Genomic DNA, 25,109 nt, shown 5'->3' on the forward strand with positions numbered 1-25,109 from the left:
TAATGCTGCGTTTTATGCATGCAATTATCCAGGGAGGTTGGTAAATTGAATTCGTTGATAGGGGGAGCATCACACTGTCAAATTGGCTTACAACCACTAACGCACATCACATTTACAAGTCCTTGAAATCAAGTAGTGATGCCTCTCAGTGAAAACAGCGGAAACAATTTTAATGTAAACTTGTAAGTGAATCTCTGGTACTAGTCAGCATCCCCTTTGGTCCCTGTCATCCTCCCAATCAGTGACCACAGTGATGACATGACAACAGGAGGAGTGGACTTGTTGCAAAGAATTCTGCATACTATATATTTTTTTTATTCTGTTACAAAACAATACTCAGTTTATTAATTCATGCCAGTCCTTAGCTGGCACACTAAAGTTGATCTGCATCCGATGTGGTCACCAAAAGCTAACTTTAAAGCACAGGCAGCTGAAAAGCAGACCTGTAAATGTTTTTTCTGAAAATATGTGAGCATGTACCCCAAATTTGGGGCTCCTCAGTTACTTGTATGTGATCATACACATGTGATTTTAACTACTCGAGTACTACTATCATTTAAATACCAGACAATTTAGTGATAGTGATGGCCCAAAATTCAGAATGCATGTTGTATCAAATGAAGTACTGCTGACATTTGTAGGTTATTCATAATGAGACTTGCAGACATTTTGATTGACCTAACCAAGGCATTCACTGGCATAACGAAAGCAAGACTGAGTTGAGCAGCCTAGTTGCGTGGCAGACAAATCAGTTGGGAGTGATGAGTTTCTAGTCCATGTCCACAATAAGAATTCATAAGACACACATTAAAGATGCACATTCTCCATGATTACAAACATGATATCAAAGTCAGTTTGTTCTCGAATAATGTTTTAAAATAATGCATGCTGACCAAAAGACCGTACAAATTTTCTAAGAAATTCTTGAGATGTGTAATATTAAGTGTAAAACAGCAGAGGTCTAACAGAATGACATGTATACACACTCAAACTTGTGCATAAAGGGAAACAATGCAGACCTCAAAGCTAGAAAGAAAGAGTTGGGTTCTATTTCGTACGTGCTTCGCTCTCTAACGGGCTCCGGGCCCGAAGCCAGAGGGCTCCGCATGTACTCATAGAACTGGAGTTACAGCCAGGTAACTACTATTTTTGAGGTGGGATTTGAAAGTGTCAATGGCAGAGAAAGCCCAACAGATACAGCACTGTTTCAGGTTTTAATTTGAACATAAGGAAAGAGTTAAATGTTTAAAAGTATATAACTTATCAAAAGACTAAAAATGTTGCTGTTTTAATAGAATTCTGCTTTCCTCATAACACATTGATCGACATTATCACAGTATTTCTTAATATAGTTTGGTTTGAAGTTGTCATAAATACGTATCCTTTTCACCAGATTTGTTTAGTGTATAAACCTGTCAGTTAAAGTGTTTTGCCAATAATCAAGCTGCTTGAATTTTCTTATTCTGTCATATCTGATTGTTTGTTATGTGTTTTCAGATGGTTTAAAGAAATTTCAAAGCAAGCCAAGGATGAAAATGGTGGAGCTATTGACCCAAAGCACTTTCTGGTATGTACTGCTAATATAAATATATAATACTACATTGACTAAAACTGTTCTGGTGAAACATGTTAATACATAAGGGATACAGTGATTTGCCATCAATATTTACTTCCAAGCCTATACCATCCTTTAAGATAAGTTAACCACGACTTTAATTTAATATCATGAACCACACAAAATAAACAATAAAAATAAGAAGTCATTGTCTGCCCTTTTCCACACAGGAATTGTCAGATATTTCTGTCAGTGAAATTAGGAATATCTAAATTATTTTATTCTGTAACCCAAACTATCTTAAGTTCTTCACATTTCTTAATTTAAAAAAAAAAAAAAGATTGTATAGCTTCTTACATGGACATTTCACTCAAAACAATGTATACTTATTTTCCTCTTCCCTGTGTTGTTGGTGTGATTTTATTGTAATTTGCATTAATCAGCTGTAGTTCACCTCAGTACAATGGAGCTCAGTGGTACATGATTTGTACTGCACCAGAAAATTACTTTGGAAAAGTCACTAACTCTTAGAGGCTGACCAGTATGAGATTTTTGAATGTTATACGTGATTTCTGAAAGTAACAAAAATGATATTTCTTTTTTACAGAAACACAACAATTACCCCTGAAATCTGAGACCATATAGTCTATAATGAGAAATTACATTTTAAATAAACTTGAGTGGAAATCAAGTCATTATAAATATTTTAAGTTTAAAATAAGAAAAATATCGGTCAAAATTCATCTAACGCCTATAAAGCATTTATGTGCTGCACTTTAGATTTGCACATCTGCCAATATACAAGACAATATCAATATTTGTGATATCAGCTGATGTTGCAGCATCGTCTTTTAAAAACATAGCAATTATTTCTCATGATAATCCAGGGATGTTCTGAAGAGTTTTATTAAGAGTTCCCCTTCGTCTTAATGTATGCTTTGAATATACATACAAGTGAACATGTGAATGAATGGAAATAATAGGCTAAAACAAGTATTTGTTGTAAGTAAGTAAGTAAATAAATAAATAAATAAAAGTATCAGTTAAGAGAGGATCTGCTTAAAGAAGATTTGAAACATGTTTAAAATAAATTTGGATATTACCAGACAGATGACACTCCAGAGGAAACATTTTTTAATTTTATTATTATTTTTTTTTTTTTTTATACCACTGAGTTTTATTGATTGGTGCATCAGTCTTGGATAAAAATGGCATATTTGACATGATTACCATATCCCTTCAGATATAATTGGGAGAGCAGCTTGCTTGACATCCCTGAACTTTCAACACCCCAAAGTGTGAATACAGTTTTTTCTTTTCTTTTTTTTTTTTGAATCACATATGTTATACTGCAAGGCACTGTTCTGGAAATTGTGCCTCAGTTTTGATGGAATTTACAGCAGTAATAATGATGCTAATAGGTTACTATTTATTAATTCAACTTCTTCTACCATCAAAATGTTAACATAAATTCTTACAATATAAAAATCACACAACTTTATATGTGTATTTTATTCTATATTTAAACTTTAGAGGCAATGTGAGTGATATGTCCCACCAAATAAAACTGCTCCTTAAAAATGTCAACATGTTAACCCCCAAAATACCTGAAATAGTGTCCAATATTGCGCTTGTGTTTTATGTAGCTGTATCAGGCTGGCTCTAGGATAATGAATCTAGCACTTGATTACTGTTTCTTGAGCTAGGCAGTATTGGCCTGGCACATATAATGTTATTGTGGCTAACCCTAAAAAATATACTGAACTATCTGAAGAATTATCAACATTAAAGATCAACAGTGCCAACACTAGTGAGCTTTAATCAGCTGACATACACTTTGCTTCATTATTAGCTGGTTTAGTCATGTGGGCTTTACTTTTTATACATGTATCAAATACTGCAGCTGTGTTGATCCATTTTGTTTTAATGTTTCAATACTTGAGAATTTTTGGGTCACTTTTCTCCATCAGTTGCATGTTTACTTGGGATGCACATATTAAATGCATTCCCCATGGTGTAGTTGACAGTTGTTCACCTGATAGATTTTGCTGAAAATAATTTTAAGGTTTATGTAGTCATATTCATTATTATTGTAGTGTTTTTGTTGCGGATGTTGTAAGTTGGAGATCTGTGTTGATGTCAAATGTTAAAGACCTCATAAAATGTTAAGGTTATGCCTTCCACAGAAAGACAATTGCCCCATATTAAGGTGCACTGCATCGATAAACAGTGGCCACTCATTCCCTGCCGTAACGTTATTCACTTTTTGCACACTACCCAGAGTCATGATGACTGTGCCACTGCCAACAGCCAGTGCTTATGTGCTATGGAAACAAGCGCGGATACTCTGAAAAATAATACAACGGACGGATGAACACACTTCTTTACCTAACCGGTAGTCAATTTGCCCGAAAGAAAACTGAAAACAAAACTCGCAGTGTCACGATAGAGCCGTCCGACAATGATTCAGCGAGTTATTATGCGTTTCTGCTTGCTACTCAACTAACGGCAGCTAGCTTTCTAGCTAGCGCGTGCTACGACTATCTAGCTGAGGAACCAGGGTAAGAGCCTTGGCAAAGTAACGTTACCTGGTTCGAGGTATTTGACACACACATCTTACTGTCGCTGGTCACCGAGTGGTGTTTACAGTTTCGTTTTTACTTAGATCGGAGATGGTGTTGGAGTGGGGAGTGCGGGCTTATTTTGCGGCCTGCGCAGCCGCGACCTAAATTAGTCAAGAGTCAGGTCAGGACAGCATGGTGAATTTGTGAGATCTGAATTGACAGCTGTGGCACAAATAGCAAAAACTACTTGATTTTTAGTCAGCTACATTTTAGATGTTTGCCGTTAATTACACACGTGACTTGTTTGTGACTTGATTGACTTTTATAAGGTCTGGTGGTATTCAAATGCTTTCAGGAATTCCAAGAGAAGATCGTTTGCTAATTGTACCGGTAGCTCACTGTTAGCTGGTCCGGGGCTAACATGAACTCCGGAGCAAACGTTACCGATCGATTTCTTTGGTACGTTGAGCTTCCCGACGTGTCTTGTTTTGTAAGACGTGTTTCTAGCCAGTCACTAAGCAAACCAATCTCGTTTGTGACTAGTAACTGCAGTCTAACGTGTGTATAGTGTCTTGTTAACATTGGGTAAATAACGTTATGCTATTAGCAAGGGTGGCGTTAGCTAGGTAGTTAGCAATAACTTTAACCTGTCAGCGTCAAGTCACTTGAGTTGATGATAGGGAAGCATACAGTGAGGTAGCGATCTGTTTTATTGAGCTATCACTTGAATTCCAAGTACGTGAAACGTTACACAAAAGCCATTAAATAGGGCCCCGCCTGATTTGATTAACTTTGTGTCGTATGTTGCTAGCTAGCCACTAGCTAATGCTGTGCTCGGTCTGCTTTGTGATGATCAGAGCTCGCTAGATAACCTAAACAAATCGTGTGTCAGTATCACCTTTCAACCAATTATTGTGATCAGTCATTTGTTAGCTATTACAGATCTTTTAAGGGGAGTACCCATATCCGCAGCCTTTGCTTATTAAGTGCTTTGTCAAAATTCAAGATTGATAACTGATTGTGTTTTGTTATTTTATTTACAGTACATCTTGTACTCGTTTCCATATGTGTATGTGTGTCAGGATGCACTGTTATACATCCTTTTATGAATTGGATATCAGCTTTACCTACAACTGTTTTGTAAACTATCCTTTCTTGAAATTGATGCATCTTATAACCTAGTGTACACTTTTTTAAAATTCAGTTTGTACTGTGGCATGTGGAACACTGTTGCTAGTTTGATTTTTACCATAATTTTGCAGGTAACGTGACTGGAACATGCTGTTAAGTGGGTATTGCCAAATTATTTTCTGTAAGTACATTTCAAGCTGTGTACAAGTCCCAGAGTTTTTAAATCTGTATTTGAATGTCTCGTTGGTTTTAGAGTATTTAGATGTTTAAAGTACAATATTTGTCTTATTTCAAAATTATAAATCTAACTAGTTCTGTGTCATAACACATTGAAATTCAGCAGTACGTGTTGTTTTCTGATGTACATGGAAAATTCTCTACAGGAGCAACAAATAGATTATCGACAATGAAGGTCGACAGAAGCAAGTTAAAGAAAACTCCTACGGAAGCTGTGAGTATGCATAATACTTCGTTTGTGATCATTTATAGCCTCACTAGTGCCTAATTTCCATTCAGTTGGGATACCTAGGCTGAGCTTTACTATGACCAAATCTGATAGGAGCCCATAATGAGGGCACAGCCCAAGTGATTTTCTATATAATAGGAGAGCTTAGTAAAAGGTATTGCTTACTGTGATGTGTTGGGGGTTTGAGATTTGCACAAACAGCAATAGACACCTGTCACCTGCAGCTCTTTATCTAATAGGTTTACTGTGGCTACTTCTTTTACCATTCCTCTCTTGCAAAATGATGTGCTGACCAAAAGAGCATTGAAAACAATGAGTAGGCAGTCAGTTGCTAACCTTGGTGACGGTAAGGCTGTACTTCCTCGAGGTGCTTCACAATAAAAGTCATAGCAGTGGTAAGCATTTAAGCAGCAGCTGGACATTTTCGGTTTGCATAGCAGTTACACAGCAATTAGACCTCTGAGATTACATTAAAGGAGAGCAGATTACAAAACTACAAGGCCTCTATCTGTTAAGCTGCTAGTACACTTTATCAGGATGGTTGTCTTTGTTGAGCCAATCATTTTAATGCAGTGACACATCTCCGTTAAGGGCAGAGGTGGTCATAGTTTGACCCTGCCCTTAAGCAGGACAAAAATATTGCTGGTCAGCGTGGTTGCCCTGTACTGTGAGTTCAGAGGAAATGCACATTTTAACGTCTCAGCATATCACAGCGTCGCTAAAGCGTGTTATACTGTGTTTGTAGAAAGCAAGCATAGGTTGTCCGTGCCACTGTTTGATTAACCATTTTGTGCTCCTTCCTAACCAACAGCCTGCCGACTGCAGGATACTTATAGAGAAGCTCAAGGCATGCAGTGATGAGCAACTGCTGGTTGAACTGCAGCACATCAAGACCTGGAATATTGGGAAGGTAAGCCCCAAAGAAAAGACTGAAGGAGGTGCCTCTCCGTCAGTCTTTTCTTCCCGCTGGTCAAGGATTGTGTGGAATATCATGGACGTAAGAGTTGAATTCCAGGAATTTGACAGGCACTGGGACACGTCTTAGACTATGTCTACACTAAACAGTCTCATTTTTATAATGCTGCTTTCATGAAAACGACATGTGTCCACACTAGCGTTTCCAGATCGTTTTAATAGAGACCTCTGCCCACAGTGAAACACCCGAACAATAGAAAAACAGCGAAATCTCTTCTTCTTCGGCCTCTCTTCAGTTAGCAAACAACAAAACTGCACATGCAGCCAGCATCTGGTAAGGAGTGGGACAGACTTGGCCTTGTTATTTTATGGTCAAGTCGTCTGAAAAAGTCGGCGTAAATACAGTTTAATGGAATGAGTATGATATAGTGATTTAATCGTGGGTCATAGATACATGTTAGCCAGTAGTCATTCTCATGTTGATGTGCCGCAAATCATTATTTTAAGATTGCGACATCGTCTGACAAAATGAACATAAATACAAGTTTAATGACAACTGCTATGTTGTGTTATATAGTGGTTTAACAGAAACTTAAAGACGACAACTTAACACAGCCGACTGGAAAGGCTATAGATACAGCTGATTACTCTGCTGAGTGTCAGTCCTTTACTTTCAGTTCCCTCATGCTAAATACAGCCAAATTCACAGTTTAGTTTTTCTCATTTACCTGCTTTTCTGTTTCTGTTGTTTCACAACGGAATGAGTATGAAATAGTGATTTAATCATCTATCTAATCATCTACACTAGATGTTAGCCAGTAGTCAGTATCAAGCTGCTGCACCGCAAGTCATTGTTTTAAGATCTCAATGTCATCTGACAAAATCAACATAAATACAGATTAATGACAAACAGCTATGCTGCGTGACCGGCTATACTGATATTTAAAATGCGTGATCACAAGGTAGGTTAGAGGTGACCATAAAATTATTGGTTTTGAAGAAAAGGTCAGTTATTGGGTGAGAAAAATGCTGTTTAGTTTGGACGGAGGGCTGAAACAGAGACAAATATGCTTAATGGATGTACTCTTGCCCACTAGGATGCCTTGATTGTTTAATAAGTAATTATTATTCTGCTGTTTTTATGAGCATTTTGAATTTGGATTCAATGCCTCTGGAACCAGAAAGTCTAAATAATAAAGTGGGCAGCTGACAAGAACAGGTATGCAGTGAATGCAGAGAGTAGGGAAGCAAATGTTGATACCACCCTGAATATAAACAGTTTGAAAGTGTTTAAACATCTCCTGGATGGTGGTTTTCAGCACTTTCAGCAACACTGTTGCCTCATGTGTCCCAGCTGTAAAAACTATTGACTGTAACCACTTAATACTACCCATGAGCTAAGAAAACTAAACAAAAAAACAAGCCAACTAAGAAATAAAATATTGTCATTTTCATCTATGTTTTGAAGAGTCATGGTATTTCACATCAGGTTTACTGTAGGAAATCTGTCATGTGCTTGGTTAGGACTTGATATCATCCATTCCAAAATCCTTCTCATTCAGAAAGCAGTCCCTTATGTTTTTGAGGAAAATAAAAAGGTCTTGAATACTTTACCTTTTTATTTGATTAATCACTTAAAATTATTTTTGTCTGTCTTCAACAGTGTGAGCTGTACCACTGGGTGGATCTGCTGGACCGCTTTGATGGCATTCTGTGTGATGCCGGCCAGACAGTGGAGAGTATGTCATGGCTGCTGGTGTGTGACCGTCCTGACAACGGACAGCTCAAAGCCCTGCTTTTGGCAGTGCTCAACTTCACAGCCCTGCTCATTGAGTATAGCTTCTCTAGGCACCTCTACAGCTCCATAGAGGTAGGCTTACAGCTAGTACACTCTGGACCACTATTCTGCTTTTCTGGACTGTGCATATGTCACAGAGGGAAAACGTAAAGCAGCTCACTAACTTTAACCCTCTTTTATCTACCACTCCCACCCCCTTTACAGCACTTAACCACCTTGTTAGCGTCATGTGACATGCAGGTGGTCCTGTCTGTGCTGAACCTGCTCTATGTGTTCAGTAAGCGCTCCAACTACATCACAAGACTGGGATCTGACAAAAGGACGCCTCTACTGGCCCGTCTGCAACACCTGGCTGAGGTCTAGTGAATGCCATTATTTTCCTCTTGCCATGATTCCAGCTGTCCCTCAAGAGAAAGAGCTGTATTGTTTAATCTCTTTGTTCTCTTCTGTAGAGCTGGGGAGGAAAAGAAAATGGCTTTGGTCTGGCTGAGTGCTGCAGGGATCTACTTATGACGGTAAGAATTTTACAGAGTGATGTTCAATGACTGTCTCTGTCAACTACCTACAGCTATGGGAGTATTAGTTTTATGTTTATAAATAAAGGCTGTCAAATTAGACTAATTGACCACTATTTATAAACCTTCTTTTCTTACAATGCTGCCCCCCGTTGGTACATGAGCAGAAGTACCCTCCCAGTGCCACCACACTGCACTTTGAGTTTTACGCTGAACCGGGCCCTGAGGTCAAAGTAGAGAGGAAGGTAAAGACCAAGGCATTTATTTATGCAATCATTATGTAATAAAAACTAAATATATTTTTGGAATATTGTGTTGATGGCTCAGCATCTTCCTAAACCTTTCTGAATTCTTATTTCCCCAGCAGACAAGTAGTAACACACTACACTATATACACATCGAGCAGCTTGACAAGGTACAGTCAGATTTAGAATTGTGTTATTAACAGTGAAGTAATAGTACCTCGGGTTGTTTAGCTTACACATGGTGTTCTGTCTCTCTCAGATTTCAGAAAGCCCTTCTGAGATCATGGAGTCGCTGACCGTGATGTACAACATCCCTAAAGACAAGCAGACCCTGCTGTTCACACACATTCGACTGGCCCATGGTTTCTCAAATCACAAAAAAAGGTTGCAGGCTGTGCAGGCCCGACTACATGCCATTTCTATACTTGGTGAGTATAAGCTTTCTTCCTAAGATAAATTGATAAAAGTTTTTGCTCCAAGTTTTGACTGCTGACTTTAAATTGTTTTCACAGTGTATTCAAATGCACTCCAAGAGTCAGCCAACAGTATTCTGTATAATGGCTTGATAGAGGAGCTGGTGGATGTTTTACAGATTACAGACAAACAGCTTGTGGTAAGAAAATAATTTGCCTTTTCTGCTTAATTACTATGTCATTCCACTGAATGCCAAGGCCATAGAAGCAGTAGCACTGTATTTGTAAAATTACATTAGCTATCTTTTGCTGTTTTTGTCAGATGATTACTTTCAGATCTTAATTTGTGTATTCTCCAGTATCAATGCAGAAGTGTCATCAAGTCCCTTTTCATTTTCTGTTTTCTGAAATATTGTATTTGATTTTGTTCTTCAGGATATTAAGGCAGCGTCTTTGCGCACTTTAACTTCGATTGTCCATCTGGAGAGGACACCCAAGCTTTCTAACATAATCGACTGCACCGGCACTGCCTCCTACCATGGCTTCTTGCCTGTATTGGTGCGCAACTGTATACAAGCAATGATTGGTGAGAAATGCAGCCAAAACTTTTTGTGTAACAGTTTAGTGTGTGATGGACAAGAAAATTGGACGATTTAAAATAGAGGTTTGTTTTTAACTTTTTATTTCTATTTCCTAGATCCTCTAATGGAACCCTACCCGCACCAGTTTGCCACTGCACTGTTCTCCTTCCTCTACCACTTGGCTAGCTATGATGCTGGAGGGGAAGCCCTTGTCTCCTGTGGCATGATGGAAGCCCTCCTGAAGGTATATCCTGATCCTGCCAAATACGTAATTACTAATCGTAGTTTTCTTTTCAAGAAATTAAAGTCGGCCCTTTTATTATCTTTGTCTTTGTAGGTGATCAAGTTCTTGGGTGATGAACAGGACCAGATCACCTTTGTGACACGAGCAGTGCGAGTCGTGGACCTCATAACCAACCTTGACATGGCTGCCTTTCAGTCCCACAGCGGCCTTTCCATTTTTATCTGCAGGCTAGAGGTTTGTTATGCACTTTGCATTTCTCTATTCCTGACACAGCAGCCTTCAGCTCCAGAATGAAACTTCTGCCAAACTGCTGGACTCACTCATTCTTCTCTCCATCACTCTCTTAATCACTTTGTATATATAGCATGAGGTGGACTTGTCGAGGAAAGAGTGCCCTTTTGTCATCAAGCCAAAAATCCAGAGGCCTAGCGCAGCTGTTGAGTCTGAGGACATGGACACAGACATGGAGAGTAAGTCAATATTCCTAAGACCTATAAAATGTTGTCACCTTTTTAGAAATTAATATCCATAAGTCAAGGCTATTCGTCAGTATTGCCAGGCTATAAAGAATCCACCGGCTGGTGTATTGATTTGCCAATATTATGTATTCTTACAGTGTCGGAAGTTGCCATGGAAAGCAGCCCTGGACCGTCCACATCTTCTGGTTCGAGACCAGAAGTGGACCACCGAGCACAGAGCAGCACTGCTAATACGCCTCGTGCAGGTACACACGGCAAACACACACACACACAAAAAAAAAAAAAACACTTGTCACTATTGTACTCTATCATCACTATGGCACTCTGTCTCTCTAGGTATGCAATGTATCCCCCAGAGGGCAGCTCTGTTAAAGTCAATGCTAAATTTCTTGAAGAAAGCCATCCAGGACCCTGCCTTTTCTGATGGTATCCGCCATGGTGAGTCATTGTCATCCTCATACTTGTTCTATTGATTAACTCGAGATCAAGGGTCTTATACTAACTAATCTTGTTTGTACATGTTTAACAGATTCATAAATTGTTGCCTCATGATCTTTACATTTCATTATGCAATTGTTGGCTGTTAATGTGTCTATGTGCGCCCTCTTTTTCTCACAAGTAATGGATGGGTCCTTGCCTACCTCACTCAAGCACATCATCAGTAATGCAGAATATTATGGCCCTTCACTGTTCCTCTTAGGTGAGTTCACAGTAGCACTTCAGAAAAGCTCTTCAAGTACTGTTCTGACTGAGCTAAGTGCTTTCACTTGATTTCAGAGATGCAAAGTTTGTCATATTAAGCTGTGTGTCAACCGGAAAAAGGAATTGAATGGGATGTCATTTCACTGTTTGCTTTATTCATGTTAAAATGTCAAATTTGTTATCATTGTTTTAGATTGATTTCATTTTTGTCTTTCCCCCACCCTGCCCTTGTCTCTGTTTTTTGGGTTTGTAGCGACAGAGGTTGTGACGGTGTTTGTGTTCCAGGAGCCATCCCTGCTCTCCTCCCTGCAGGATAATGGTCTCACTGATGTCATGCTGCATGCCCTTCTCATCAAAGACGTGAGTTTCCAGCACTGCCTTTGTGTACTGTGTTTTTTTTCTTTTCAGTCTCCCCCTTTTGTTCTTGTCTCTGACAGTTCATGACAGTTCAATATTATCATTGTCTCAGCACATGTACTGAATTTGATATCTGAAATTGTCAGTTAAGTCTTTCAGCCATCTCTCTGCACAGTACAGTCAACAGATTACCCATGTGCTGAGCTCTTCATTCGCTTTGGATATTGGTTGACTGTCAGTGTAAAGGGGTTGCCCTGTGTCCATAGGTCAGGGTTCAGACCTATGAATGTATTGATTTAAATTGACATCACTATAAGCTTTAGTCTGAACATTCAGTCACCTCCCAGATGGATCAAAATATACCTGAACCCCTGCATGCCAGATGCTGAAAAGGGAGAAATGTAATCTTTAAAAATACTTATCTTTCCTACAACTTAAAATTACCTAATTTACAGGATTTAGTTTTAAAGCTGGTTGATTTAATGGATTTCATATTATCTGTGAATGCCACGTAAGAAGCTGTATATAGCAGACTTGTTTGAAAAATAAAATTTTACTCATTTTTGAGAGCCTTCATGCTGCCCATTTAGTTGCACTATCCAGTTATGTACAAAATCAATGTTGACTTGTTATACCTATTCAGGATGTGTGTGATTTAATACTGTAGGCACTGTAGTTTTACTTCTGTTTCAGATTCTGGGTGTTAGGTAGCTCATCTCTGTCACTTTCACCCTCTTTCATCTCTTTTCTTTTTTTCTTTTTTTTAACTTTTATTGCATGTTCTTGATTGTTTCTCTTTTCTAGGTTCCTGCTACCCGTGAGGTGTTGGGTTCTCTCCCCAATGTGTTCAGTGCCCTGTGCCTGAATGCAAGAGGACTGCACTCCTTCGTTCAGTGCCAGCCATTTGAGCGCCTCTTCAAAGTGCTTTTGTCCCCTGACTACTTGCCTGCCATGCGACGGCGACGCAGTTCTGATCCATTGGGTGAGTTGAACTGTATGTGCTGTGTTACTCAGATCTTGGCCTGTGGAACCTGCTCGAGTGGATGACATGTTCTGTGTTTGGCTTCAGGTGACACTGCATCCAACTTGGGCAGTGCTGTGGATGAGCTCATGAGGCACCAACCCACTTTGAAGACTGATGCTACTACTGCCATTATTAAGGTAGTGTACCTTGATTTACAAGCGCTCTTTCAACTGTCGCTACATGATTTGGCAGGATAATTAAAGCTAAATTGGTGTTACAGTTACTGGAGGAGATCTGCAACCTAGGTCGAGCCCCTGAGTACATCTGCCAGAAACCGTCTATCCAGAAAGCAGATGGCACCGTGGCGGTGCCACCAGCACGCTCTAGCCACGCTGCTGAAGAAGCTTCAAGTGAGGATGAAGAGGAAGAGGAGGCCCTCCACACCTTCAGCCAGCAGCAGGGGGAACCAGAGAGCAACAGACAGTCAGTGCCACTTGAACTGTATGACGCTGAGTTCATAACACAATAGAATAGACCAACAACTCTTTACAGACTTTGATTTTTATTTTTATTTTTCAAGTCAATCGACTGAATTACAAATATTTTAGTTATCAATCATTTTGATGATGTTTGGATTCTTGCAGGGTGGTGGGCACTGAGGAGCGGATACCCATTCCTCTAATGGATTATATTCTAAACGTGGTGAGTGTTGAGTCTTTGACAGTTTTTGTTTTTGGTATGTTGTGAAATATTCCAAGCTATAAAGCAGTGCTGACCTCATTTCTCAGTCCACTCATTGATTTGCAATGCACATGTTTTCCAGATGAAGTTTGTGGAATCTATACTAAGTAACAACACCACAGATGACCACTGTCAGGAGTTTGTCACTCAGAAGGGGCTACTACCTCTGGTTTCTATTCTGGGCCTGCCCAACTTGCCCATAGACTTCCCCACTTCTGCTGCCTGCCAAGCTGTGGCTGGTGTTTGCAAGTCCATATTGGTGAGAACAAAAGTAAATCACTGTGGTGATGTTTTGTTTTTTTTTCTTTATTGCATTTTAATCTGCAGTCCCTGGGCAACTTGATAAGAGGTAAAAGAATTTAGAATGAATTTAGAAGTGTTTTTCCCCTAAATTCTCGCCCCTTAGACTCTCTCACATGAGCCTAAGGTACTCCAGGAGGGCCTGTGCCAACTGGACAGTATCCTGACATCTCTGGAGCCACTTCATCGACCAATTGAGGTGCCTGGTGGGTCTGTTCTTCTGAGAGAACTGGCTAACGCGGGCCATGTCACTGATGCCACGTTGTCAGCCCGTGCCACACCACTGCTACATGCTCTTACCGCAGCACATGCCTACATCCTCATGTTTGTCCACACTTGCAGAGTAGGACAGGTAAATATGGATGTATTTTCTTAACAGATTTGACACCCCTCACATCATTTTGAAAACCTACAATCACTTGATTACACAAAGTTGATCTCTGTTCATCTTATTATGTGAGTTTGTGTTTATATATATATATATATATATATATATAGTACTTAAAGGTTCCCTGTGGAGTTTTAGACCTCCAGTAGTATGTGTTGGTCCCTGGTTTGTTTGTCACAAGGACACTTCTACCAGTGAGAAGGTATACATTCCTGCCAATGGTTTCACATTATTCAAGTGATCAAAGGTGGTGGTAATGCACCTTGAATGCACCAAAAAATTCAGGGAAGAGAGAGACCACAAGCAAACATGGATGTAAACAATTAAGTATTTAAAATACTTTCAAAGGGGGCTTTGCAAATGTCTTATGAGGAAGTAAATGCATTCAACACATTTGTCAGACCTCAAGGAATACAAACAGTGCATTTTGTTAAGTAACACTTAATGTAAACATAACTTTTGTTTACAAGAAAACTCCACAGGGCACCTTTTTAATTTAGATCAATTGTGAGAATTGTGAATTTAGAGAATTGTGTTTTTGATTTGTTGATCAGTGGTTAAAATATTTAATTACAGCCACTGTGCTGTATATATTGTTGTAAACAATAAAACATGCGGAAGGGTGAATCATTTTTATAGGCACTATATTTCACAGAATTACCTTCACAGCCAGTTTTGACTCCAGGATCTAATCTATTCCTCACATCCCTCTGTGGTGATGCGTTCACAGTTGTGCTCAAAATGCAAATGAGAACCAGTTAAGGGCAGATGATTACCAAGAATAATATTCATGTTTTTCCAAGCTGTGGATGGGTTCTTCCAATTTGTCATCCTTTTTTAGAATGGTTCTGAATGTTTCTGTTCTCGTTCTTAACAGAGTGAGATCAGAGCTATCTCAGTTAACCAATGGGGCTCCCAGCTGGGCTTGAGTGTTCTCAACAAGCTCAGTCAGCTCTACTGCTCTCTGGTATGGGAGAGCACTGTGCTGCTGTCCCTATGCACACCTAACAGGTAAATCTCTTATCCTTTACCCCCTTAATTTTAACTGTGCTGTCAGATGTAACCCTCTAACACATCTTGCCTGTGCCCAACAGTCTGCCTCCAGGATGTGAGTTTGGCCAGGCTGACATGCAGAAACTAGTGCCCAAAGAGGAGAAGCCATCTGGCAGCACTGCAGCAACCACAGCCTCTGGCTCCAGGAGAACTGGTGAGATAACCATTTAACTTTGTTAATTAAAAAAGCACCATGTCCCAACCTCCAACAACTTAAATTTCCCCTACCGTTGTCTAGCAGATTCTGAGGCAGTGTCTGTGGATTCATCTGCTGGTGGACTGTTGGAAGGCATGGGCCTCGATGGGGACACCTTGGCTCCCATGGAGACGGATGAACCCACTGCAACGGACCCTAAGGCCAAGTCCAAACTTACCCCAGCTATGGCCACTCGTATAAAACAGATTAAACCTCTACTCTCTGGTGAGATTATTTCTATGACGTACAACCAAGTTTTTATGTTCGTTACTATTTTAAGATCTATTTTTTCGAAAACAAAATGTCTTAAATTGCCCTAAATCCCCATGAGTCTATTGCGTCTTACTAACCTACTTGTGTCTTTCCAGCTTCATCTCGATTAGGAAGGGCTCTGGCTGAGCTCTTTGGCCTGCTGGTGAAGCTGTGTGTGGGCTCCCCAGTGCGCCAACGCCGCTCACACCATGCGACAAGCACAGGCACTACCCCCACGCCTGCTGCCCGGGCCACTGCCTCTGCCCTCACGAAGCTCCTCACCAAGGGACTGAGTTGGCAGCCCCCACCCTACACACCCACCCCTCGCTTTAGGTAAGAGCAGACTACCCCTGCCACCGTTTGCAATTATTAATGAGCATTGCACACAGAGGGTGATAAGAAGTGTTGTTTTGTTTTTTTGTCTGGCAGGTTGACTTTCTTCATCTGCTCAGTGGGCTTCACATCTCCCATGCTGTTTGATGAGAGGAAGTACCCCTACCACCTCATGCTCCAAAAGTTCTTCTGCTCTGGGGGGCATGATGCCTTATTTGAGTAAGTCCCAAACTATGCAGTGACATAGTAAGATCGAGAACAGTAGTTTATCTTCAAAGTTTGGTTGCTAATATCCATGATATTATAATTTCTATGTTAAACAAGAGTTGTGTTGCTTTTGTTTAGGACATTTAACTGGGCCCTGTCAATGGGTGGGAAGGTGCCTGTGTCTGAGGGTCTGGAGCATACTGATCTACCAGATGGGACAGGGGAGTTCCTGGATGCCTGGTTAATGCTGGTGGAGAAGATGGTGAACCCAAGCACTGTGCTGGACTCACCCCACTCCCTGCCAGCTAAAATGCCTGGGGTCACCCCCACCATGCCCCAGTTCAGCGCCCTTCGGTTCCTCATAGTCACCCAGAAGGTCAGTATTCAAAGTCTATTGCTGCCTACAGATAAAACTGAGTTTGTGTTTTCAACATGGGGAGTCAATTATACGTTATGTGTGGCATTCAAGTGGTTAAACTCGTGAGAATGCAGTTGCCAGGGAAATTAGAAAAGATAGACCCGTAAGATTCCTTCCTACTCTCCCTTCAAAAAATTATTGTTCTCTGTTGCATTTTAATACCATGTCAAGGAACAAGAAAATGGTTGGCAATAAACTTCCATGACCTCTGCGTCTTTCAAAATACCACAAGTTATGAATAACACAGCAGTAGTTAGTTCAATTGGACTCTTTGTGAACATGGTAAACATGACCCTGTTGAAATGCAACATACTGTATCTCTCAAACGCATTCTTGTGTAAGCCTAAAGGTTTTGGAGCATTTTCCTACCTAGGGATGAGCGTTGGAGGATTTGCCATGAATGTACGATGGTGTTTTATTATTGTAACACAGTCTGTCCTTGGTCCAGGCTGCATTCACCTGCATCCGCAGTCTGTGGAATAGGAAGCCGTTGAAGGTGTATGGAGGCAGGATGGCTGAATCCATGCTGGCCATCCTCTGCCACATCCTGAGAGGGGAGCCTGTTATCCAGGAGCGCCTGGCCAAGGAGAGAGAGGGGACTGTGCGCCCGGATGACGAAGGGGCCTCTACTGGTTCTTTGGGACCCAGTGTTGCCCCTGGAGCATCTACAACAGGTGGAGAGGCACCAGCAGCGACTGGAACAACATCTGGAGCGCCAGCAGGAGGATCAGCAGATGATTCAACCAATTCCACCCCCCGCCGTGAGCCACAGGTTAACCAGGCTCAGCTTACACAGGTATGTAGGAAAGCTGTGTGACACTCTAGCACCTTTCTCAGTCGATGTTTGATGTCAGTTGTTTCTTCTTAATCACTGTTAGAATATTGTACTCTTTGTACACACTCTGTCATAATACTGGGCTTTCATCTTTGGGATAATAGTCTGGGAACCACTGGGGACAAATTGTGTGTTTTTGTTTTGTTTTTTCTTAAATTGTGTGGTATTGTTTGTAGTTTAACAGCTTTTTCTGCTTGCCAGCTGTGATTTGTTCCTGCAGCCTTGTCAGTATTTTCAGCTTGCTGTACCACTACTGCAGGTGGTTTTGACAGCAAATGTTACAATGTTTCCCACAGAATGAGGAATTGTGGTGGGGACAGGGTATACTTGTCGATTGAAAATATTATATGTATAATATTTGAAAGAATACATAACCCTATTTCTTATCTCACTATTTTAATGTATTCTTAATTCTCCACCTTATTTTAGTGTTTACTCACAAACTACTTTTAATCTGCTCACCTTGCAGGAGGCAAGGAGGCTTGTTATTAATGACGTAGCCTATCAAAATGATCTAAACCAACCTAGGACATTGGCGCCAACAGGTGCACTTTTGCGCTTTTTCAAAACAACTGTATAAGTAGGCCTACATTAAACAGGAGACTGTGTTTGTCTTCAGAGCATGTGCGATTGTTGCACAGGTGGGGTTGAGTGAGGGGAGATTGTCCACTAATGTCACGAATGTCGTTGTTCGCTCGGACCGCCCAAGTAAAGTCTATGTCTGGGAAACAGTGTTAACTGCATAGTCATATTTCTAGGTGGCCATGTAAGCAAGAAACTAAAACAGAGGTGCTGTGTTTACCGATCTTCCTCCCCCATATTCTGCATGCACTGAATCCTGGGCCACCATTTGTTTTTATAACAGGGAAGATGCAGAGGGAGAGAGAGGCACGAACAGGTCCATCAGCAGCAACTCCAGCAGGTATAAGAGCCATCAGGGAAAGGGGCAGAAATTGAGAGAAGAGAGGGAGGGAGCAAAGAATAGAGAGAGGTTGGAGAGGTAGGACTGATTTAACAAGAAAAGGGAGAGAGGAATTTCGACCAGATTATTGGGAGTCATAGCCTTTTGAGGCAGATTATCGGTGTAGTGTTTGGTCGGGTGTTTGAGAACGGTTGTGTGCACTCATTATTCAAAAAAGAAGGGAAGACAAGTAAGTGGAAGAATATTTCCTCGGCTTTCATAAGGATAGCAAGTGTCTTTGACTTTCCCCTCGCCAGTTGACAATTTTCAGTCCTTGTCAGTTGAGCCTCATAATCCCCGTCTTTTTATTTGCCCTTCGTTCATGACACAATCTCTATTTACTCTGTAAAAATACTTCATCTTTTTGTGTGGTGTTTTAGCTGATGGATATGGGTTTCTCAAGAGAACATGCCATGGAGGCCCTATTGAACACCAGCACCATGGAGCAGGCCACGGAGTACCTACTTACGCACCCTCCTCCACTTCTTGGTGGAGCAGTTAGAGTAAGGCTTCATAGACAGAAACACACACATATTTCCATTTTTTAACGTTCATAAGTAAAATTCAGGCAGCTGACATTGTTGCCCTTGTTCCATCTAGGACCTGAGCATGTCTGAAGAGGACCAGATGATGAGGGCCATTGCCATGTCACTCGGGCAAGAGGTCAGCATGGAGCAGCGCTCTGACTCTCCCGAGGTGCGTCACCCTCACTGCTCAAATTACAGGGGGAAAAATGTTTCACTCTAAACTCTCTGTTGCTAAATTAAACCTCATGAATGAATAACTTACTGTTTAGCTGAGCAGCTGTTGAGATTATTTCTGTCTGCTTTAGGAAGCAGCACGTCGGCGTGAGGAAGAGGACAGGAGAGCCAGGGAGCGGGCAGAGGAGGAGGAGGCCCGCTGCTTGGAGCGCTTCATGGAGGCTGAGCCGCTGGACCCCAAGGAACTACATTCCTTCACTGACTCCATGCTGCCTGGCTGCTTCTATCTTCTGGATGAGCTGCCTGACACAGTCTACCGACTCTGTGACCTGCTGATGACTGCCATTAAGAGGAGTGGCCCGGAGTACAGAGATCTCATCCTCGGCCAGGTTGTCCACCAGGTCAGTGGATACATTTTTTCTTTACGTGCAGTCTGCTCTTTAGAGCCTACTATACATGCATGTTCAGAGATGACATCCAATGATTTAGGGATCCGTGGAAGAGGTTTGAGTTCATTCCAATTTTCTGTTGTATGGCTGATGTCTGCAGTTAAAGCACTGGCCTTACAACCTTGGTAGAAAACATTTACTGTCATGTTTTGTTTTTCTTTTCTTTTTTTTTTTGAAAGCTTAAATATCAGATTGAGTCATCAGATGCAAATTTGCATTTAGTTGAATACAATTTTGTCTTTGTGTCCGTCCAATTGATTGTTAGGTACTTGCTGAAAGCATTTACTCTGAATTGCCTAACATATCCTGAATGCAAATTCAGCTCCTTAAGCTATTATACACCTATAAACATCTTTTAAAAATTAGCTTTAAAACAGTGAACTTTTAATGTCTTTACAATAGAAGCACAACATTCTTGTACCAGCCTGATTGTGTTCATGTTGTGTGTAGGTGTGGGAGGCAGCAGACGTGCTGATCAAGGCAGCTGAGCCCCTGACTACCAGTGACACAAAGACCGTGTCTGAGTGGACCAGACAGATGGCCACACTGCCCCAGGCCTCCAAGTTGGCAACACGAATTCTGCTGCTTACGTTGCTCTTTGAGGTAACAGAAACACACCCATTGAAAATTCTTGCCTTAAAAAAGTATTTCATCCTCTACAAGTAAAAAGTCATTGTTCATCTACACGTCCCAAGCAATCATTTGTTTTCTGTTTCTGAAGGAACTGAAACTGTTGGGTGCCAGAGTGGTGGAGAACAGTGGGATTCTTGATTTGCTGATTAAGCTGCTTGAGGTTGTGCAGCCCTGTCTACAGGCTGCTAAAGAACAGAAAGATATCCAGACACCAAAGTCAGTTTTGCACAACCCTATGGACTTGTCTTTACTTGTGAATGTTCCACCAGCTGTTCCTCATTACTTTATACAATTACTTCCTTTTTCTGCAGATGGATCACACCAGTACTGTTGATCATTGACTTCTACGAGAAGATGGCAGTCTCTTCAAAGCGCAGGGAACAAATGAACAAGGTAGAAGTCAACCTTTATAAAACAAAGCCACAGATACAGATTACAATAGTAAAGTTATATACTTAAATAAGTATGCCAATCTTGTCAAGTTTATAATACATTTTTGTTGCATTTGTGTAAAGAGTTATTGAATAAACCATTACAGTGTAATGGTATTATTTTGTGCACCCCTTTTGTACAATTAATGAGTTCTCTTTCGGTCTGCCTTTAGTATCTGCAGCCCAATGGGAATAACTGGCGATGGTTTGATGACCGCTCAGGCCGTTGGTGCAGTTATAGTGCATCAAACAACAGTACCATTGACTCAGCATGGAGGGCTGGGGAGAGCAGTGTCCGCTTCACAGCTGGACGCCGGAGATATACTGTGCAGTTTAACACCATGGTGCAGGTATACACGAACACTTAAATATCTTTCTCCATTGCCAGAGAATACCCAAAAAGTACAATGGACTGTCATTTTATGGTTGGTTGTGTTTGTAGAGGTTGCCGGGTTCCTTTTTATTTAAAACCACTCTATCTGGCAGGTAAACGAAGAGACTGGTAACAGGAGGCCAGTGATGTTGACTGTCCAGAGAGTGCCTCGTATGCCCAAACCTGCCAAGCCTGGTAGCATTACTGACTCCGAGAGAGAAGAGGGAGACCGGAGCAAAACGGAGGAAACTCATACTGACCTGGACTCGGGGGCAGCAGTGGAGATGAGTGCTCTTAAGGACGAATCCAGCCAGCTGAAGGAGACCACGCCTGGCCCCTCATCTTCCCTGGAGTCTGACTACACTCAGGGCGCCGATATTGTTGTGCAAGGCCTGACTGAGGACATGACCACCGTTCTTATTCGTGCCTGTGTCAGTATGATTAGTGTTCCTGTGGACCCAGACACCCTCCACGCCACATTACGTCTCTGTTTGCGCCTTACACGCAATCACCACTATGCTATGATGTTTGCTGAGCTGAAGAGCACACGGATGATTCTGGGGCTGACGCAGAGCTCCGGCTTCAACGGCTTCACTCCGCTCGTTACTCTGCTGTTCAGACACATCATAGAAGATCCGGCCACGCTACGGCACACCATGGAGAAGGTTAGAGCCAGTTCTCATACTGTTTAAATGGAGCTCACATATAGTATGTGAAGATACTGTCAGCTAGTTGTGTTGCATCACCAATTTGTTTTTGCTAAATATGGCAATTTCTGAATAGTACTTCTAAGTTCTGTTGATAAAATAAACAAATTCCTCAATAATATGTTGCCATAGGTGGTGAGGTCAGCTGTGACCAGCGGAGCAGGTAGTACCACCTCAGGGGTGGTGTCAGGCAGCCTTGGTTCCAGAGAAATCAATTATATCCTTCGTGTCCTGGGCCCTGCCGCCTGCCGTAACCCTGAGTGCTTCGCTGAAACTGCCAGCAATTGTGTCCGCATTGCTCTGCCTGCACCCCGTGGAGCTGGCACAGGTGAGTGTACAAGCTTTTCTAAGTAGGTGTGGTAACTTTTGATAAGATTTGAAGTTACTAGTACTGTAAATTGGTTTGACAGATTTATTTAGCTGTCATCCATTTTTTTAACCCTAGTAAGCTCATACTCATTCGTTTTTCTCCAGCCTCTGATGACGAGTTTGAGAACCTTCGAATTAAGGGGCCCAATGCTGTGCAGCTGGTGAAGACCACTCCTCTGAAACTGTCGCCCTTACCCCCTATCCCGGACACTATAAAGGAGGTCATCTTTGACATGCTTAATGCTTTGGCAGCCTACCATGCCCCTGAAGAACGTAAGACATGTTAATAATAACTATCTGTTTGAAGGGTGTATATGTAATTTTATTGGAAATAGTCATTTGAACATTTCAGCTATGTGTGTTTTGTGTATGTGGCTCAGCTGAGCGTCCAGAAGAACGTGCAGCAGCGGTGCCTGGTGGTCAAGACCTGTGCCAGATATTGCAGGATGTTGGTGATGACGTTTACCAGCAGTACAGACTCACCCGGCAGGGCAGCGACTTCGACTCCCAGTCTGCATTCCATATCAATGTAAGTCTCAGTGACAAGTTGTCCTGTATTGAAACATGAAATGTGTCATCTCCTCAGTTAATAATAGAGCCACGTCTCTTCCTCTCAGACTCAAGTGTTTGCTGCTGATGGAGGTGTGGCTGAGTCTTCCCAGTCTGGCACACCACAAGGAGAAGGTGAGACTAACAGGTTTTTTAAAACCACGCAGGAACATCTGTGCAAAGCAATGGCACATATCAGATACTCTGTTATCTCTAATCACGTTGTTGTGTTTATGGCAAAGCACTGTACAGCATGGTAAGTCTTTATCACAGCAGTGTAGCAGTCAGTCATTCTATACTCTAGTTTTTATCCCAATTCAACTGTTTTAGCCCAACAATAATTTAATTAAATGATTACGTGGATATGTCCACTTCAAAGCACACTGCAGAATATTGCTCTGGGTTCATAATTATTTGCTATGTTATAAGAGGCAATATCTAAGGCCAGAATTTTATTTTAAAACATTTAAAAAAATTAACTAACCTTATCAACAGAATGTGAAGAAGTTAACAGTTCTGACGTTATGTCAATGACGTCAGTGTATTGTGTTGCAGAGAATTTCTACTGAAATTAGCATGCTAACCTGCTAGCCCCAGCCTCGTTCTGGCACTTCCTGTGTTGTAATACCACTTGTGCCTCGAGGGGCAATAACTGGTCCGATAATATAGTTCAGGTAGTTCCAGCTGGGAAATGTGTGCCAGCAGCAAGTTAGCTACATTACCCACAAGCTCCCTTAGCTTTTTGTAAGTCTAATAAATAAACAAAATAAATTCTCAAAATGTCAAAGTAAAAATTCTTTCACCTATTTTCCTTATCGAACTGAAAAATACAACTGTACACGTTCTGAATTCACGTTTTGGTCTTTCACCGAACTATTACATTGTAAAACCGACTTCATTCAAACGCTGACAGAAACAAAATAAAACTCACCAAAACTGTCCTAGTTAGTCGTTAAACTGTTCAGTCACCAACTGTGGTTTGGTCGAAATAAATCCTTAATTCACCACGTTAAATGTGAGTTCTACATGCTCTCGTTGCCTCTGATGCCCGACCTCCCTCTCGCTGCTCTTCTGCTTGACACCTCTCTTGTCCCTGCCTGAAGCTGCCATGTCTCCGTCACCCACCTGGAGTCAGAGCCACTGTAAATCACCCTGTATTTATTCCCTGTCGTCAAATGGCCTCCGTCGGTCTCTGAGGCTGTGTTCGGTCCCGGTCTGCCCATGTTCCCTGGGAAGCTGCTGATCCTGGTTTGTTGCCTGCTCACCCAGCTCCCGTTCTGGTGCACATTCCAGACTAAGTCAGCTAATAGGATCGCTAAGTTAACTGCATAGCTAACTTCGCTAACTAGCTTTTTGGAGTATGAATTCCAAAGGTGGAGAATAATCTCAATTATTACATATTGCCTCTTTAAGATTGTTTTATTTTCAGTGCGAAATATGCACTGAAAATGTTTAGCTAAAAATGTTCTCCAGATATAAAATCCCTTTTTTATAGAATTAACATTAACTTGATTTGAAGTTTTCATTTTATTTATGCAAGACAGTCTGCCTTATTGGTGTATGTGTACTGTATAAGATCTCTTTATCCCATCATTTTGTTATCCAAACTTCCTCAGCTTCCACTCCAGAAGAGATGCGGGAGGAAAAGAAAGAACAGGAGGGAGAGAAGAGTACCAGCTCAGAGGAGGGTAAAGCAGCTAAAGTAAAGGCAAGCAAGCCTCTAATGCCTACCTCCACCATTCTGAGACTGCTGGCTGAACTGGTCCGCTCCTACGTGGGCATCGCCACATTAATCGCCTCCTACTGCTACACTGCTGGACAGTCCGAGCTTATTAAGGAGGTGGGTAGTTTAAAATCTTGTCAGCCTTTCACACCTCTGTATCATGATGCCTTTACTATATTTACTATATTTTTTTCTTACCTGTTTTGACCTTTCTGTATCCTAACAGGATTGCAGTGTTCTAGCTTTTGTGCTCGACCACTTACTGCCCCACACCCAGAATTCGGAGGACAAGGACACCCCAGCTTTGGCACGTCTCTTCCTAGCCAGCCTGGCAGCTGCCGGCACAGGCACTGATGCCCAGGTGGCCCTTGTCAATGAGGTGAAGGCTGCCCTTAGTCGAGCACTAGCAATGGCAGAAGGTGCCGAAAAACATGCCAGGTAAGCGGCATAAAAAATTTGTTAAACCAACATGATATTGATATACAACCCTTGATTAATTTAATAATTTATATGGATCTGTACAAAACCATACTCGCGTTCTCACTCATTGTCTTTATACAT

The 25,109-nt window shown here is 41.4% G+C and overlaps 1 protein-coding gene across 14 annotated transcripts in view; it reads left to right on the forward strand.

Moving 5' to 3' along the window:
• The window catches only part of huwe1 (HECT, UBA and WWE domain containing E3 ubiquitin protein ligase 1), a 44,755-nt gene that overhangs the window by 879 nt on the left and 18,767 nt on the right, over window positions 1-25,109 (forward strand). For 6 of the 14 annotated variants that reach the window (XM_044210851.1, XM_044210864.1, XM_044210858.1 and 3 more), the window contains exons 2-48: window positions 1,498-1,567; window positions 5,382-5,431; window positions 5,634-5,701; window positions 6,528-6,626; window positions 8,295-8,501; window positions 8,634-8,786; window positions 8,882-8,944; window positions 9,112-9,189; window positions 9,309-9,359; window positions 9,449-9,617; window positions 9,702-9,802; window positions 10,038-10,188; window positions 10,300-10,427; window positions 10,521-10,661; window positions 10,792-10,897; window positions 11,044-11,151; window positions 11,243-11,344; window positions 11,526-11,606; window positions 11,862-11,968; window positions 12,770-12,947; window positions 13,035-13,126; window positions 13,210-13,430; window positions 13,574-13,631; window positions 13,753-13,929; window positions 14,077-14,322; window positions 15,236-15,369; window positions 15,453-15,565; window positions 15,650-15,832; window positions 15,976-16,192; window positions 16,289-16,411; window positions 16,538-16,775; window positions 17,266-17,613; window positions 18,518-18,574; window positions 18,994-19,116; window positions 19,214-19,309; window positions 19,446-19,715; window positions 20,214-20,366; window positions 20,485-20,612; window positions 20,708-20,789; window positions 21,001-21,177; window positions 21,314-21,865; window positions 22,040-22,235; window positions 22,382-22,549; window positions 22,657-22,805; window positions 22,894-22,960; window positions 24,442-24,665; window positions 24,775-24,986. In XM_044210851.1, coding sequence (XP_044066786.1) covers window positions 5,657-5,701; window positions 6,528-6,626; window positions 8,295-8,501; window positions 8,634-8,786; window positions 8,882-8,944; window positions 9,112-9,189; window positions 9,309-9,359; window positions 9,449-9,617; window positions 9,702-9,802; window positions 10,038-10,188; window positions 10,300-10,427; window positions 10,521-10,661; window positions 10,792-10,897; window positions 11,044-11,151; window positions 11,243-11,344; window positions 11,526-11,606; window positions 11,862-11,968; window positions 12,770-12,947; window positions 13,035-13,126; window positions 13,210-13,430; window positions 13,574-13,631; window positions 13,753-13,929; window positions 14,077-14,322; window positions 15,236-15,369; window positions 15,453-15,565; window positions 15,650-15,832; window positions 15,976-16,192; window positions 16,289-16,411; window positions 16,538-16,775; window positions 17,266-17,613; window positions 18,518-18,574; window positions 18,994-19,116; window positions 19,214-19,309; window positions 19,446-19,715; window positions 20,214-20,366; window positions 20,485-20,612; window positions 20,708-20,789; window positions 21,001-21,177; window positions 21,314-21,865; window positions 22,040-22,235; window positions 22,382-22,549; window positions 22,657-22,805; window positions 22,894-22,960; window positions 24,442-24,665; window positions 24,775-24,986 — 6,872 coding nt within the window. In that variant the 5' untranslated portion in view covers window positions 1,498-1,567; window positions 5,382-5,431; window positions 5,634-5,656. Of the gene's footprint in view, window positions 1-1,497; window positions 1,568-3,930; window positions 3,951-3,974; window positions 4,117-4,557; window positions 4,579-5,381; window positions 5,432-5,633; window positions 5,702-6,527; window positions 6,627-8,294; window positions 8,502-8,633; window positions 8,787-8,881; window positions 8,945-9,111; window positions 9,190-9,308; window positions 9,360-9,448; window positions 9,618-9,701; window positions 9,803-10,037; window positions 10,189-10,299; window positions 10,428-10,520; window positions 10,662-10,791; window positions 10,898-11,043; window positions 11,152-11,242; window positions 11,345-11,525; window positions 11,607-11,861; window positions 11,969-12,769; window positions 12,948-13,034; window positions 13,127-13,209; window positions 13,431-13,573; window positions 13,632-13,752; window positions 13,930-14,076; window positions 14,323-15,235; window positions 15,370-15,452; window positions 15,566-15,649; window positions 15,833-15,975; window positions 16,193-16,288; window positions 16,412-16,537; window positions 16,776-17,265; window positions 17,614-18,517; window positions 18,575-18,993; window positions 19,117-19,213; window positions 19,310-19,445; window positions 19,716-20,213; window positions 20,367-20,484; window positions 20,613-20,707; window positions 20,790-21,000; window positions 21,178-21,313; window positions 21,866-22,039; window positions 22,236-22,381; window positions 22,550-22,656; window positions 22,806-22,893; window positions 22,961-24,441; window positions 24,666-24,774; window positions 24,987-25,109 lie in introns of those variants that run through there. The other 8 variants (XM_044210857.1, XM_044210860.1, XM_044210856.1 and 5 more) reach the window with 8 other exon arrangements.

The sequence above is a fragment of the Siniperca chuatsi genome, linkage group LG10 (assembly GCF_020085105.1).
Source record: "Siniperca chuatsi isolate FFG_IHB_CAS linkage group LG10, ASM2008510v1, whole genome shotgun sequence".
In the NCBI taxonomy this organism is placed as follows: Eukaryota; Metazoa; Chordata; class Actinopteri; order Centrarchiformes; family Sinipercidae; genus Siniperca; species Siniperca chuatsi.